Raw genomic sequence first — 16,010 nt, forward strand, 5'->3', positions numbered from 1 at the left:
TTTTACATGAGAGCAAAAAGTCCCCGAAGAATATTTTAGACCTTGGTAAGATCTGGCAAATTTCATCTGGCTAATTACTGGATTGGACCAATATTTATCCATAAGATCTTTCCGAAAAATGCAAATGAACTTTCTGGCCAACCCAGGAAGTGGGCATAATATGCTTTAAGTGATGACTTTTTTTTTTTTTGCCTCACCAAACAGCTTGTGGGATCTTAGTTCCCTGACCAGGAATTGAACCTGCATCCACAGCAGGGAAACCCCTAGTCTTAATGACAGGATCACCAGGGAATTCCCAATAATGAAAAATCTTGATACTGACATACATTAACCTTTCAATAGTTACTAAAGACAAATTTCACAGAGGTTCACTTATGAACTTCACACATAAATAAACCAGAACTATATAAGGAGAAAAGAACATTACTTCTTAGTAAATACTATTGGGTTATTTATTAATAGCTATCAGCATGAAGACAAATTTGAACAAGTCTACATTTTAACTATATTGTTAAAACTATTGATATTTTAAAAGTAGGGAAAAAAACAAAGAATAGCACCTTCATTCCAGCAAGGAAGAAACATACATTTCTGAATTCTGAAGAATTAACATACCATCAGGAAAAAAACCCAGAACATTCCAAGGTCCTGTTCAAATAGTACTGCTTCCATATATTCCTCCCTGATTCTCTGCCCCCTCAATTTAAAGAAAACAAAAAAAGTGAGGGTAAATAACTGCTCTTTCCTGTGACCATCAGCCTATAAGCCTCACTCACATTACTTGAACTGCCTTGATGGGCCTTGTTACCTTCTCCACTGCATCACGTTTAGCTCCTATTTTCTATGCCCATTCAAGCACAGCAGGTGTCATTATTTTATTAAGCCCTTATGTAAAACAGGTATTTGAAAAATATTTCTTGAATTGATGTGTATCTGAATATTAAAAAAATGTTTCTGAAGATTATTTTCTAAAAACCAGGATGTAGAAAAACATACACAAAGGCAATGATAAAATCTTACTTCCCCCACTATTACAAAGAATAAAAAATAAGGTTGACACCAGCTTTTAAATGGTAAATGATTAAGGGTGATAAAGAGATCTATACACGTGGGAAAATTCAGAAAATTATATCTAGTCGTCAACCTGAAGTTGGTGGAGGAAACCAACAGGTGGCTGTTCACTGGTGCCGTCATCCAGAATGGGACGACCTGATGGCAGCTGGGGGCTGGCCCACGCTTCCAATCGTGAATTCCACTCCAGGGAGTAGGCTCTCAAATGCCATTATTCCTTACCCTCGTAGGCCCCCTCTCTGCTTTATTTAGAGCACTGATCATGGTCTAACTCTACATCCCTTACTTCTCAATTCTGTGGACTGCCTGTCTCCTCCCCTGGAATGTCAGTTCCACGAGGGCAGAGACCTATTTGGTCATTGTCACACCCTCAGAAAGTGTTGGTTGCTCAGTCGTGTCCGACTCTTTGTGACCCCGTGGACTGTAGCCTGCCAGGCTCCTCTGTCCATGGAATTTCCCAGGCAAGAATACTAGAGTGGGTTGCCATTCCCTTCTCCAGAGGATCTTCCCGACCCAGGGATCAAACCCAGGTCTCCTACATTGCAGGCAGATTCTTTCCCATCTGAGCCACCAGGGAAGCCCCACACCCTCAGAAGGTGCTCAATATTTGCTGAATGGATGACTGTTCTAAGGAAACAAGTACTTGCCTCAATCCCCAAACAGGCATAGTACATAAAATTCATAACAGCATAATTTGTAATTACAAAAATCAGAACCCACATGCCCAGAGAATAGCTATGCAAATTAGAAATTAATGATATCATAAAATGCTAAGTAGCTATTAAACATTAAAAGTTTACTGAAAATATTTATAAACCAAGTGAAAAAAGACATATCATGTAAAAAGCGTCCTGCGGTGCCTTACCCATTCAGAACTGCAGCTCATATGAAGCGTGTATAAATACTTACATATTAATAAAAGAATGGCGTTCTTTAATAGCTACTTTAAGTGACTTAAACTCGTAATTTTAAAATATTCTATCAAATGCCGTATTTTGAGAAGAAAAGCAGCTACTGTGTCAGGATGAAGGTGAAAAGTAAACGTGACCATCCACGGGAAGCCACGAGTTGGGAGCTCACTGTGTATCGGCCACGCTTATCCTAGATGTCACCCTGGACACCTGCCATCCAGGACTGCCTCCTGGCTGGCACGTTCACACCCACTCCAGCTTTGAAAGTCACCACAACCAAAAATGGGGAGTTGGAGCTAAAGCGTTTTGTATGAAGAAGGCTCCAAAGGACCCCATTTCTGCTCGGTTGCTTTATCTTTCACCACCAAAAAACAGTCCCAGGTAGCTTCAACCACCCCTAAATCAGGTCACAGAACAGCAGGAGACATTCCTTTGGCGAAAAAGGACACACTCTTGTCCTGTATCTTGTACTGGTACGTGAGGCTTCGATCCCGGTGGGTGGTGGGCTGCAGTGGTCTTCTCCACAGGATCCTCAGCTAAGTGACAAAGAGAACAATGAAAGAGGAGAGGCCCCCCCAAGCACCTGCTCCAGTGTGAACCCTGTCTGCCTCCTCGGTGACCTTCAGCTGAGGCCAGGTGCGATGCGGTAAATGGGACCAACTTCCGAAACAAAGCTTACTACCCGTCACCTAAAAATAAAGGTTTCCCCTCCATTACAATAGTAATATTTGCTCATCCTGGGAAACATGAAAGACAAAAGTAGAAAACACTCATCCAGAGAAAAACCATGAAAGTACTTTTGTGTATTTCCTTTCGGTCTTTTCTGTGAGCATGGTTTCGTACTTTTGGGCTAGATGAGTTTGGAAGGCCAATGCACTAAAATGCACACACTCAATCCCGAGGCTCCAAAGACTGGACATTTGTCCTGAGTGACTACAACGCTCTGCGGGGCTGAGCGGCTTCAGAGCCACACGCTGCCAGTGGAAGGGTCTCCTCGGGGTGTGCCTGGCATACCACCAGCACAGCCTCTCTGAGCCTGCTCGGATGCTCTGTTTTCCAGACCTGACTCTGAATGACTCTGGGCCAAAACTCCCACCCACCCTTAATGGGTCAAAAGTGGTCAACGCGAAGTTAACCTGGAAGAGGTGGCAAAGGCTCTGGGGTGATCCCGAAAGAGAAGTTTCAGAAGGCAGAGAACCACGGCAGCCCCCGGGCATGGGGAGAACCTGACCTCCCTTCCAGGCACAGGCAGGACTCCATGCTTCCCCCTAAGTACTCCAAACATCCTGGCGGTGGGGTTAGGGGGTGGCAGTAATGCCAGCCCAGAAGAACAGCCTCCCAAGTCTCCACTTGAAAAGGAATGGTGTTGCCCTGAACACACAGAGCCTGCTGTGACCCTGCAGTGGAATTCTGCTGTTTACTGCCTTCCCCAGGGGATAGCTGGACAGTCATCTCCTCTCCAGGAGCTCCTCTCTGGCTGCAAATGACCACCGTGCAAAACCTGCCCTGGTGGATGGGGCTGAGAACCGCTGGAGCGGACTCTGACCTGCACTCACACAACTTCCGAGACCTCCCTCCTACCTGAAGGCATATCCTAGCTGACTACCCCAAGGCCCGACACTGTCCCGTGGGCAGTGGGGCGCACAGAGGAGGCGAGCAGCTCCCGCTGAGCCAGGGCCCCACGCACCTGCCCGTGCACGTCTTTGCAGAAGCCAGTGGCCAGGCCCTCAGCCCGCAGGATCAGGTGGCTCTGGTGACTAAGGCCATTCAGCAGGACGTCGCTCTCCTCATCCTCAGTGTCTCCACTGTCGTGTACAAGGCACACAACGTTTCCCTGCAACAAGATGGAGGCTGTCGGGAGGGACGCCAGGCTCAAGACACGTGGGTCTCTGGGAGCCTCCACTGCCCCGCACGCCCTCTCACGGGCCTGGGCTCGGGGCCCGGGCCTGCAATCGTCTGCTGGAACAGCTTCACCAGCACACCCAGCCTGGACGTCCAGCTCAGTTGGTCCGCAAGCAAGGAAGAGCATCCAGTTGTGGAAAAGAACAAAGCACATCAGTGTGTCCTGTTTCGGGGGCAGTGGACAGCAAAACACACACTATGTGTTAGTAAATGAAAAGAAGGACCAAACCGTGTGGATGGTGGGTTACTCGGAACGTGGAAAGAAGAGCAGGGAGACGAGCGTACATACAAACGCGTTCATGCCTGCTCAGACGCTCCGGAAGGACATACGAGGGAGGGAAGGAGAGACCGACTTTTTGCTAAAGTCGACTTTATATCCTGTTTATATCTTCTTTTTTTCTTTATTAAACTATTTTAATATTAAAATTTTAATTAAAATATTAAAAACTTTATAATATAAAGACATTGAAATTTTAGTATTAAACTATTTTATTAAACTATTCCCAAGATTTACTTTCTCAATTAATATAAGTATTTTTACAAAAAGAAGTTGGTAGTGGCCCACACGGGGCTTCCCTGGTAGCTCAGCTGGTAAAAAATCCGCCTGCAGGAGACCCCGGTTCAATTCCTGGGTCGGGAAGATCCCCTGGAGAAGGGGTAGGCTACCCACTCCAGTGTTCTTGGGCTCCCCGGTGGTTCAGGTGGTAAGGAACCCGCCTGCGATGTGGGAAGACCTGGGTTTGATCCCTGGATTGGGAAGACTCCCCTGGACAAGGGAACAGCCACCCACTCCAGTATTCTTGCCTGGAGAATGCCATGAACAGAAGAGCCTGGCGGGCTACACTCCATGGGGTCACATTGAGTGACCTAACACAGCACAGGGGGCCACACAGCAGGCTGAGCTGCACAAGCTGACTACCTGCTTCACTCCTCCCCCAGCCCCACTGAACTGTGTCCTGAGGCCCCTTACACGTCCCCCTCCTCCCATTCTCTCCCCATCACCCTGGCGCCTGGCCCTGCGACTGTAGGCAGGATGGCCTGAGAAGGTCCCCTAAATCCAGCTTCCAGGCAGGACCCTGCACGCAGGAGGTGAGTGGCATGCGCTGCTGGATCCACACACCCTGACTAACCCACTTCCCCCGTCCCCACTGCCCTGTGCCCAGCCTGGCCCTGTGGGACACACGCTCGGCTGATGGCTGCAAGCTCCCCCTCAATTAATTCTTGCGGTCTGGTTCCTGGGAGGTGGGTACCACAGGTGTTACTGTTTTGTTAAAATCTCTATGAGGCAAAATCTCTATTTTTGCTTCATAACTTAACAGTGAAGGTTACACCCTATCCTGTATCGCACCTCGCAATTTTCATATTGTTTTTGTTTTGGGACACACCGTGTGGCATGTAGGATCACAGTTCTTTGCCCAGGGATCAAACCCACGCCCCCTGCAGTGGAATCACAGAATCTTAACCATTGGACTGCCAGGCAAGTCCCTTCACCTCACAATCCTTAAAGCAGTTTTACATCTATTATCTTAACTGACCTTCAAAACACACTCAGAGTGATACTGCCATGTGGCAGAGCGGGGACAGATGCAGTAACACACGTGGCCAATCCCAGTACAGACAGGGCCAGGCACCCTTCAGTTTCCAGGGTCTTACTTTTTAGCAATGGAGGTAGTAGAGTGCAGGCTGCGTGGGGTGAAGATTTCTGGGTTGCCAAGTCAAGAAAAAGCCCCAAGCCATCAGACAGAAGAGGTAACTGCCAGCAAGTGGCCTCTGGGCCTGTGGGGTTCACGACAGGAGCTCGGGGTGCAGCCCCTGATTACCTTCCGTTCCTGGCACACGGTGGCCCTGCAGTAATGGACGAAGTCCAGCACTGCCACTGGCCCCACGCCCAGGCTCAGCAGCACGCTGAGGTCGTCCACCAGCAGCACCGGGCACCTCCAGGCGGCCTCCCCACTGTCCACAGGCTGGAGGGCGTCTCGCACAAACACGTACAGTGGCTGCAGGTCCCCGGCGTTGGCCTCCCTGGGACACAGGGCAGGAGTCACCAGATAGCTCACGTGCTCTCCAGATGTTCAAGAGACAACACAGCAGCATGGGGTGGGGGCGGGGGGGAGGAGGGAAAGAAGTGGGTCCAGTGCTTGGCACCAGGGGGCTCATGAGCTGCCTGGAAAGAAAAGCCATGCTTCTGTGGGCATGTTTATTTCAGTTCAACTATTCCCTGAGGCCTGCTGGGTACACAGCACTATGCTAGAAACTCAGGGACACAGAAATAAACCCCCCCCAGAGGCCCACACAGCCTCTCAGTCCAAGGGCTTAAGGTCTCTGCTTTAAAGGGAGAGGCCTTCCTGGGAGGTCATAACTGAGGATGAAAGCTCAGCAGCAGTTCACGCGTCCAGGTGCCAAGCGGCAACCTGAGTGCTCATGTTCGGACCAGGTCCGACCTACTACTGGCCCCGCTACCTCCGCCTCCCCAGTGACTGCAGCAGCGATCTCCCAGCAGCGGGGGTGGTGGGGAGGTGGGCTCAGAAATCAGAGCCTGGGGCACAGGTACCGGCCTCATGGCCCCACACTCCAGGGCCAAACCCCGCTAACAGCAGGTAGAATGATGCTGTCTATATAATCTGGGCTCAGGTGGAGACCAGGCCCACCTGTTCAAAGACACCCAGCTTCAGGGACGGGACAGGCTGTGCACAAGGCCACACACACAGGACACACACTTGGCCTTTTTAAAAAAAAAAATATTATTTATTGATTTGGCTGTGCTGGTTCTTAGTTGCAGCATGCAGGATCTCCCATCTTCGTGGGTTCCTTAGCTTTCTACAGCTTCCGGGACAGGCACACAGTCTCTGACAGAAAGACCTTGAGTGATGCTGCGACACGCAGGCAGGGCCTGCCTTCCGCAGCCGGCTCTGCCCTCCCACTCGCTGGGGAGAGAGAAAGGGCTCACACGGAGACCGGGGCGGGGCCCACCTGCGGGTGTGCTCTGGGCTGGGCGGCGGGCTGACTGACCTGAGGAACTGCAGGGGGTGCGGCTCCTCCCGGGGCCGGAAGAAGACGTCCACCGCGGACTTGAGACCCTCGAGGACCACCAGCTGCCCACGTTCCCGCGCTGCGGTCAGGCTGACACCCTGCACCCGACCATGGAGAGGAGAGTGAGTTCCCGGGCTAGCGGGGGCCTCATCAGAGAGGACCTGGCACCAAGGGGCTCATGACTGCAGGGCTCCAGCTCCAGCGAGGGCTCCGGGCCCATCTGGAGCCCTGCAGACACGCGTCTGGCTGCCTGACATGGGACTCCAGGTCTCGTCTCCCCTGGGTGTTCCCCACACACAACCCCTGTTCTATTGTCACATGTGCATTTACAGGTAGTTCTCACATTTTCTTTAAAAATATGTATGTTTTTTTACTCTTTTCTTATTTGGCTGTGCTGGGTCTTAATTGTGGCATGCAGGCTCTTTCACAGCACCGTGAGGGGTCTAGTTCCCTGACCAGGGATCAAACCCGGGCCCCTTTCACTGGGGACACAAAATCTTAGCCACTGGACCACCAGGGAAGTCTCTACTTGTTGCATTTTTTTAAAAACTTACTTCCTTTTGCTTATATACTTATTTTTTACCTAGTACTGCTTTTTACTTTATGATAGTAATATAAAGTTGCCTTTTTAAGGGCATGTAGTTACAAAATCCCATGGACGGAGGAGCCTGGTGGGCTGCAGTCCATGGGGTCTCTGAGAGTTAGACACACCTCAGTGACTTCACTTTCACTTTTATGCACTGGAGAAGGAAATGGCAACCCACTCCAGTGTTCTTGCCTGGAGAATCCCAGGGATGGCGGAGCCTGATAGACTGCCGTCTATGGGGTCGCACAGAGTTGGACATGACTGAAGCGACTTAGCAACAGTAGCAGCAGCAGTTACAAAATAAAGTACATTTAAAAACAAAGTAAATAGTAACGTGGTGGTGGGGTGACAGTCTCTGTTGCAACAGCTCAACTCTGCTCTCATACCAGCCACAGACCACTCAGACACGAATGGGGGTGGCTGTGCACCAATAAAACTTCACGTACAGAAAACATGGGGTGCAGACTGTGGCTGGTCAACCCCTGCTCTCGACCAGCGCTTTGTAAACATGGGTCTTTATGAACCACCCAATTAACAATCTCCTGAGGGCTTCCCTGGTGGCTGAGTGGTAAAGATCTGCCTGCTAATACAGGAGTTACGGGTTTGATCACTGAACTGGGAGGATCCCACATGTGTCAAGAGCAATTAAGCCCCTTCACCACAACTGTTGAGCATGTGCTCTAGAGCCTGGGAACTCGAACTACTGAAGCCCACACGCCCTAGAGCCTGTGCTTCCCAACAAGAGAACCCACTGCAATGAGAAACCCATGCACTGCAGTAACAGAAAAGCACCCGCAGCAATGAAGACCCAACCTAACCAAAAATTTAAAAATAAAAAAGAGAATCTCCTGAGATACCTGATTAAAATGCAGATCTCTGGGCCCCACTCCAGAGCTAGAAGACTTAGGGGCAGGGCCTGGGAATCTGCATTTCAACAAACACCCCCGTGATGGTGACACTGTCCAGACATGCAACCCACGGTTCCGCAGAAGAAGCAGGTGACACAGAACTCAGACTCCTTGTGTCCCCAGACCAGGCCTTGATCGCTCAGTCACACACTGGTGTTCACTGTGCAGCACCATTGGCAACAACAGCCGGCCTGGCAGAGAGGACTCCTGACCGTCTCCTTTGCTCTTGCTCATCACTATTGTACTGATATAAGAACAATACTACAGCAAGAGGACGGAAACTCACGCTCTAGTGCTTGGCACACCCAGAGCTGTGCATGCCATTCCTGCCGTGTTGGTGAGTCAAAGGTAACAGGAAAAGCAGCCAAACCGGATATGAGAATACACACCTTTCTCATCCTAGCTCAAGATGCCAGGGCCAAACGCATGCCTCACCGACCTGGAATGCAACCTGTGTTCCTGACATGACCGTGCTCCCTGAGCTTGTGCCCTGACCTCTAGCACAGGAACTTCTCCCTTCCCTGCAAAGGATGGGAAACCCTCTCGCCCTCTCACTGGTTTCCCTCCGATCAGAGAAGAGGACATTTCGAAGATCACTGCTGATGGGTGGCCTGGTTCTCTCCCGCTCTGGGCCTGACTTAAAACAAAAACCAAAAACACGTAACAACAAGAGCCCCAGAAGTTCACCTGGTCACAGGTCACAAGTAATGTGCCAGGTGAGGTGCCAGGAGGGTCACCAGCCCCTCAGACATCTTACTCTTGCTTGGCTGCATTCAGTAAGACAAGGGGCAAACCAAGATGACGTGAGGGGCATGCGACAAAAGCGCTAGGCTACGGGAGAGACAGTGGCAGGCACTCAACTGGGCAGAGACCAAGCTGTGATCTCTAACCCACTGGGGACAAGATTAATGTTTACCCTGAGAAGGAAGAAACCTCAACTGGTCCAGACTCAGTGGAGAAGGGTTTGATTTAATCCATAGCAGGTCTGGTTCTAAACACTCGACAAATGAACAAAACACGCAGAGATGCTGCCCTCGCCCTTCAGATAAAGGGTTCAGGATCCCATGATTTCCTTAGTCCTTCCCTTTCTAAGTTCCCTGCAACCCAAACAGGGAAGCCCAGCCTGACAGCATACATGTGCCTGGCACACACACTCACTCAGGGATCTCATCACAGAGGTCTAACATACTTACCAGCTTCTGCCCCACGATATTATAGTGACTAAAGGACTGGACGAGGGCCACAAAGCAGACTTTACAATTAGCTGGAAAACAAAATAAACTGATTCTTAACCAACTCTCTATTTACAATCAGTCTCAGATACTTCCTGCCTCTGGAAACCAAAGAACTGAGGCAGATCTAGAGAACCCATGCCTTGCAACCTGACATACTCAATTTGATGTGAAGAGGTACTTTTTTCATATCAATAATTATACCTTATATTAATAATCATATCTTATTTCATTGATTCTGAGATGTACTTTACCTGTGAGATGTATCACTAGGAACCTTAGTTTGTTCCCCTGAAAATACATTATAGTTTTAAAAACGCTGTATTTTTCTAACTACTTGTTGGTTACAGAAATACAACTGAATTTTTAAACCAGTCTAATATCCAAGAGGATATAAGAAGAACACAAAGAAACTCTAGCTACTTTATTAACAACTTATCTGTAGATGCTCTTGCTCTGTATAAGCTGACAATAACATCATCTAGAAAGGAAAATCACTTTCAAAGCTGTAAATTATTACAACTCAGAGTGCCAAAGGTCAGCCTTGTATTCTGGCCTGGCTCAGTGGGGACTCAAGGAGAATCAGTAAGTCTTTTTTTTTCATTTGGCTGTTTTCTCCTAATCGATTTCCATATGTGAACTGCAGAGCTCTTTTTTTTTCCCCCTCTGTTCCTTAGGAAGCATCTATTGCCAGGGCAAAGTGTTAATGGGTTGAGTGCCTAGAGCCTTCAACTACCCAAGGACCAAGGATCAATTAAATGAAGAGGCCACACAAGGCCCTAAGGGAGTCAGTGCCTGCACAGGTGGTGGAGAAATGGAAGGCAATACTGGATATAGTGAATACATGGCAGACTCTGGCATAGTAGGGGTGGGAACAAGATGGTCCAGTAATCCCATGAACTAACAAATAACCATCTGGTTACCCAAACACCAAAGGCCTGACTAGTTAATACTATTTCTAGTGCTACCTGAAACAGGCCTCTTCCTCCCCGACCCCCCGGCCTTGGGTTTTCTTTTATGACAGTCTTGTACCTTTGAGATAGAAGGAGAGAAAGTGGTGCACAAGGAAACTGCCATCTGTCTTGGCATCACAGAGTAGAGTCAGCTTCCCCTACAAGTTAAGAACACAAAAAGATGTATTAGACTCCCTGGAAAGAGGTCAACTGAGTGTCAAAATCTGGTGGATTGTGTCTACTCTTAAATCTCTATACCTGGACACTCATATGTGTGTGTGTGTTTATTTAACCAGAAAAAGAAGAAAATAAGTAAAAATTATAGAAAAACCAACAATGAAAGTGATCTGTATCAAACGTACTCATTTTGGGGAAGCGTATCTCAAGCTATCATCTTCCCCAGGCAATGGAGAATAAAATCCCTTCGTTTCCTCACTCCTCTCCAGTCTTGCTGCTGCTGCTGCTAAGTCGCTTCAGTCGTGTCCAACTCTATGCAACCCCATAGACGGCAGCCCACCAGGCTCTGCCGTCCCTGGGATTCTCCAGGCAAGAACACTGGAGTGGGTTGCCATTTCCTTCTCCAGTGCATGAAAGTGAAAAGTGAAAGTAAAGTCGCGCAGTCGTGTCTGACTCTTCGCAACCCCATGGACTGCAGCCTACCAGGCACCTCCGTCCATAGGAGTTTCCAGGCAAGAGTACTGGAGTGGGTTGCCATTGAAAGAATTAAATCCTGAACAAAGTAAGATTTTACCATCAGAACCCAACAAAAATCACTGACTTTCCAGATTGCAAGGGGTCTTCTAAAAGGTCATCTAATCCAATGTCCTCCCTAACTCTAATCCTCATGCCAATTCTGTCCCATAGGCAGGGGAGGAGAAAGCAGTTGTTCCAAGAGACAGCCAGGATCAAAGTCCTCCTCCCAGTGGCCTTGGAAACTACGTCAGGAGAGCCCTGGAAAGACCTCTAAAGATGGCCTTTGCAGGATCTGGCTGTCCTGCCTTTGCAGGGTCTGGCTGTCCTGCTCCAGTCACCCTTTGTTCCTTGTCAATGATAGGGAAGGTCATCTCTCTGTTGTCCTGATATTTTTTCCTCTCATAAAACATGAAAGATTACACTAGCAGACTCTGAGGGTTACCCCTGGCGCTGTCATTTCCTGGTGCCCACTTCTATCCCTCACTGTGGCCCTCAGCTTGGACTTTGGAGGTGCTAGTAGTAACTGGCAATGTAAGCAGCGCCATCTGGAGGCTTGGGCAGAGAAAAACTGCAGGGCAATTAACATGCACAAGGATTTACTGAAAACTATTCGCCTGGGACTATGGAGTAACACAAAGGCTTTAACACTAGGTGTCTTGGCTGCCTGGACGAGCTTACCATTTCATCAGAAAGACAGGAGTTATGAAATAAATCACCTATGTCTCTAGGAGAGGCAACCCTCGGGCTAACGAATGAACGTTTTTGAGATGCTCCAGACCGTGGTAAGGAGAGAGCGACGAAAACAGCAGGGAGGCTGTGGTGCCAAAGGCGTGCTGTGCAATCAAACGTTGGCTGCGAGCAACTCAGAGAGCACTGTTCAAAAACATGGGGAGGAAGACGAGCAGAAGCATTCGCTGAAACCTGCCGAATGTTCCCAGGACAGAGGAGGCCGTTAAGAAGAGGTCGTTAGGAAGTTGCTCCCTTGTGATGGGGAGGGCGGGGGGACGGGGGGGGGGGGGGCGGGGCGGGGACAGAAGAGACTGGCGGGCTACGGTCCATGGGGTCACAAAGAGTCGGACACGACAGAGCGACTAAACCAACCCCACCAACCTGTTTGGGCGCTGGGACTCCCACCACGCTGAACACGCACAAGGGTCGCCTATACACTCAAGTCAACTCAAACGAATAACATGCTTCCTGTGGTCTTTCAAGGGCGCACGCGACCTTCGAAAACCCGCAGGATGCCTATCTTGCGTGGGCCTAAGTGTCTAGCCTAGCCTCGGGGTCGGGTCCTCTGCAGACTACAACTCCCAAGCGCCCCCGGGCCACGGACGTCACGTGATTTCCCACGGGTCCGCGCGCGCTTCATCCGGGTGTGCGGTCTTGCGCTGCGCTCCCAGAATCCAACCTCCTCCTCGACCTTGCGACCTCTTACCTGCTCCGCCCCTTCAGGGGTAGTGTTGAGAAGGTTATTGAGTTCTGGGAACATTCCGAGCTCCAGAACGCACGGGGGCCCCGGATGGGAAGATGGGCTGTCACGGATAGAGCGGAGGCTGGAGGGCAAAACCCACCACACAGGACCACGCGGGAGGAGTGCGCATGCGCAATTCCTCTGGCCGCAGCCAATGAAACGCGCGGATCGGTCGCACTCGGCGCATGCGCAGAGACGCGCACAAGGCCGGGGAACCTGGACGCTGAGCTGTGCGGGCTTCTTACCTGCATTCCACTGCCAGAGAGCTTCCCACGACCAAGGCATGAGGAGGTCGGGTCTCTTCTTCCTTCTCTCAACCGCGCGTTCTTCTCATCCCAGAGCCTCCTGTCAAGCTCCTGCAGTGTGCCTCACACTACTAAACGCTTTGGCTGCAATGGGCGAACCAGACAGGCGAAGACGCCCGCTCTCGCACAAAACAGAAAACAGACGTAATAAACATGGAATAATACATTGAAAATTTCTTTGTGGGGGGGGAAAATGAAGCTGGATAAAGGAATAACGGTGAGATGGGGGTAGGTTTTGGATAAGACAGGTTATCAGAGTAGGGTCACTGACCAAGTAGGGTTGGAACACGCCCTGCATGATTCTCTTTGAGGTTTTTGCACTGTTTCCCCTCCCTGGGCTGCAGCCGTTAAAAACAAACAAACAAAAAACACGCCACTTCTTTCAGGTCTTTGTTCACATGTCAGTTTATCAGCGAGGCCTTCCCTAAGCCTCCATGGAACAAGAGATCAATTGCCAATTTTCTGCTGGATCATCGAAAAAGCAAGAGAGTTCCAGAAAAACATCCATTTCTGCTTTATTGACTATGCCAAAGCCTTTGACTGTGTGGATCACAATAAACTGGAAAATTCTGAAAGAGATGGAATACCAGACCACCTGACCTGCCTCTTGAGAAATCTGTATGCAGGTCAGGAAGCAACAGTTAGAACTGGACATGGAACAACAGACTGATTCCAAATAGGAAAAGGAGTACATCAAGGCTGTATATTGTCACCCTGCTTATTTAATTTATATGTAGAGTACATCATGAGAAACGCTGGGTTGGATGAAGCACAAGCTAGAATCAAGATTGCTAGGAGAAATATCAATAACCTCACATATACAGATATGCAGATTACACAACCCTTATGGCAGAAAGTGAAGAAGAACTAAAGAGCCTCTTGATGAAAGTGAAAGAGGAGAGTGAAAAAGTTGGCTTAAAGCTCAACGTTCAGAAAACGAAGATCATGGCATCTGGTCCCATCACTTCATGGCAAATAGATGGGGAAACAGCAGAAACAGTGAGAGACTTTATTTTGGGGGGCTCCAAAATCACTGCAGATGGTGATTGCAGCCATGAAATTAAAAGGTGCTGGAAAAAAAAAAAAAGATGCTTACTCCTTGGAAGGAAAGTTATGACCAACCTAGACAGCATATTAAAAAGCAGAGACATTACTTTGTTGACAAAGGTCCATCTAGTCAAAGCTATGGTTTTTCCAGTCGTCATGTATGGATGTGAGAGTTGGACCATAAAGAAAGCTGAGCGCTGAAGAATTGATGCTTTTGAACTGTGGTGTTGGAGAAGACTCTTGAGAGTCCCTTGGACTGCAAGGAGATCCAACCAGTCCATCCTAAAGGAGATCAGTCCTGAGTATTCATTGGAAGGACTGATGTTGAAGCTGAAGCTCTAATACTTTGGCCACCTCATGTGAAGAGCTGACTCATTTGAAAAGACCCTGATGGTAGGAAAGATTGAAGGCGGGAGGAGAAGGGGACGACAGAGGATGAGATGGCTGGATGGCATCACCAACTCAATGGGCATGAGTTTGGGTAAATTCCAGGAGTTGATGATGGACAGGGAGGCCTGGTGTTGTGCAGTCCACGGGGTCGCAAAGAGTTAGACACAACTGAGCGACTGAACTGAACTGAAGTTCCCTAAGCATCCTATTTAAGTTCTTAACTGTCCCTTCCCCAGCAATTCTTGTCCTTTCCCCTCACCCCTCTTTTATTTTTCTCCATATCATTTATATCTGGAGCTAGTGAAGGACAGGGAAACCTGGTGTGCTGCAGTCCATGGGGTTGCAAAGAGTTGAACAAGACTGGGCGACTGAACAGGACAAGAGTTATCAGAGTGAGGCACGAGGAAGTGCTGCCCCCTTGTGGACACACCGCAGAACAACTTGACAACCAAGCGGCTTAATCTGCAACAAGGCGGGGGTGCTCAGTCGTGTCCACCTCTTTGTGATCCCCGTGGACTATAGCCCGCCCGGCCTCTCTCTTTAGAATTTTCCAGGCAGGAATAGTGGAGAAGGTTGCCATTTCTTCCTCCAGGGGATTTTCCTGACCCAAGGGATAGAGCCTGCGTCTCCCACACATCTCCCGCATTTCCAGCGTTGCAGGTGGATTCTTTACTGAGCCACCAGGACAGTCCACTGCAGTTGAAGGGCACTTCATATTCACAAAGCCTGCAGGCTGTAAAGGACGCCTGCCCTCAAGAAATGTAAAAAGGCAGGGAATCGATAAAGAATTCAAAAGAGGGCAGACTTAGGACTTCCCTTGTGGTCCAGAGGTTAAGAATTTGCCTTCCAATGCACTGGACACCTGGTCGATCCCTGGTCCAGGAACTAAGATCCCACATTGCCATGGGGCTACTAAGCCTGCTCTAAGACCTGACATAGCCAAACGAATAAATGTTTTAAAAAAAACAGAGCTGACTTTCAAGAATCCAATTGCAAGAGGGAAACTACACTCACGCTGTTTAATACAAAAGCACAGGATAACATGCTCCACATTGCTAATTATTTAAGAAATGTAAGTGAAATTGACAACTGGGTGTCTTCTCCAACCAGATAGAAATGGCCACCTGCAAAAATCTACAAAAATCAATATGAGAGGGGCATGGAGAAAAGGAAATCGTCCCTCCTGCACCTGTGTGGGAATGTAAATAGCTGATAAGGTGCTATGGAAGCGCCATAGGAAAGGAAAACCAGAACTACATTAAGATCCTGCAGTTCCACTTCCGGGCCTATTTGGATGAAACCATCATTCGAAAAGTCACATGTACTCCAAGGAGCATTGCAGCACTATTTACAATACCAGGACAGGGAAGTCACCAAAACGCCCAATGACACAGGAATGGAGAAAGGAGATATGGCCCATATTTACAATGCAATATTACTCATAGAAAAGAGTGAAATTATGCCATTTGCAGCAACAACGATAGACCTAGACATGATCATACAAAGTTAAT

At 48.9% G+C, this 16,010-nt stretch overlaps 1 protein-coding gene across 1 annotated transcript; it reads right to left on the minus strand.

Moving 5' to 3' along the window:
- Positions 1–551: 551 nt before the first annotated feature.
- On the minus strand, positions 552–12,854 carry ELP6 (elongator acetyltransferase complex subunit 6). The gene is made up of 7 exons (XM_052641383.1): positions 12,722–12,854; positions 10,673–10,751; positions 9,602–9,672; positions 6,894–7,012; positions 5,705–5,906; positions 3,670–3,816; positions 552–2,518 (listed from the first exon to the last, which is right to left on the minus strand). Exons 1-7 carry the CDS (start codon positions 12,773–12,775, stop codon positions 2,390–2,392), a joined length of 801 nt encoding a protein of 266 aa, XP_052497343.1. The 5' UTR covers positions 12,776–12,854; the 3' UTR covers positions 552–2,389.
- Positions 12,855–16,010: the final 3,156 nt, after the last annotated feature.

The sequence above is a fragment of the Budorcas taxicolor genome, chromosome 1 (genome assembly GCF_023091745.1).
Source record: "Budorcas taxicolor isolate Tak-1 chromosome 1, Takin1.1, whole genome shotgun sequence".
NCBI classification, from domain to species: domain Eukaryota; kingdom Metazoa; phylum Chordata; class Mammalia; order Artiodactyla; family Bovidae; genus Budorcas; species Budorcas taxicolor.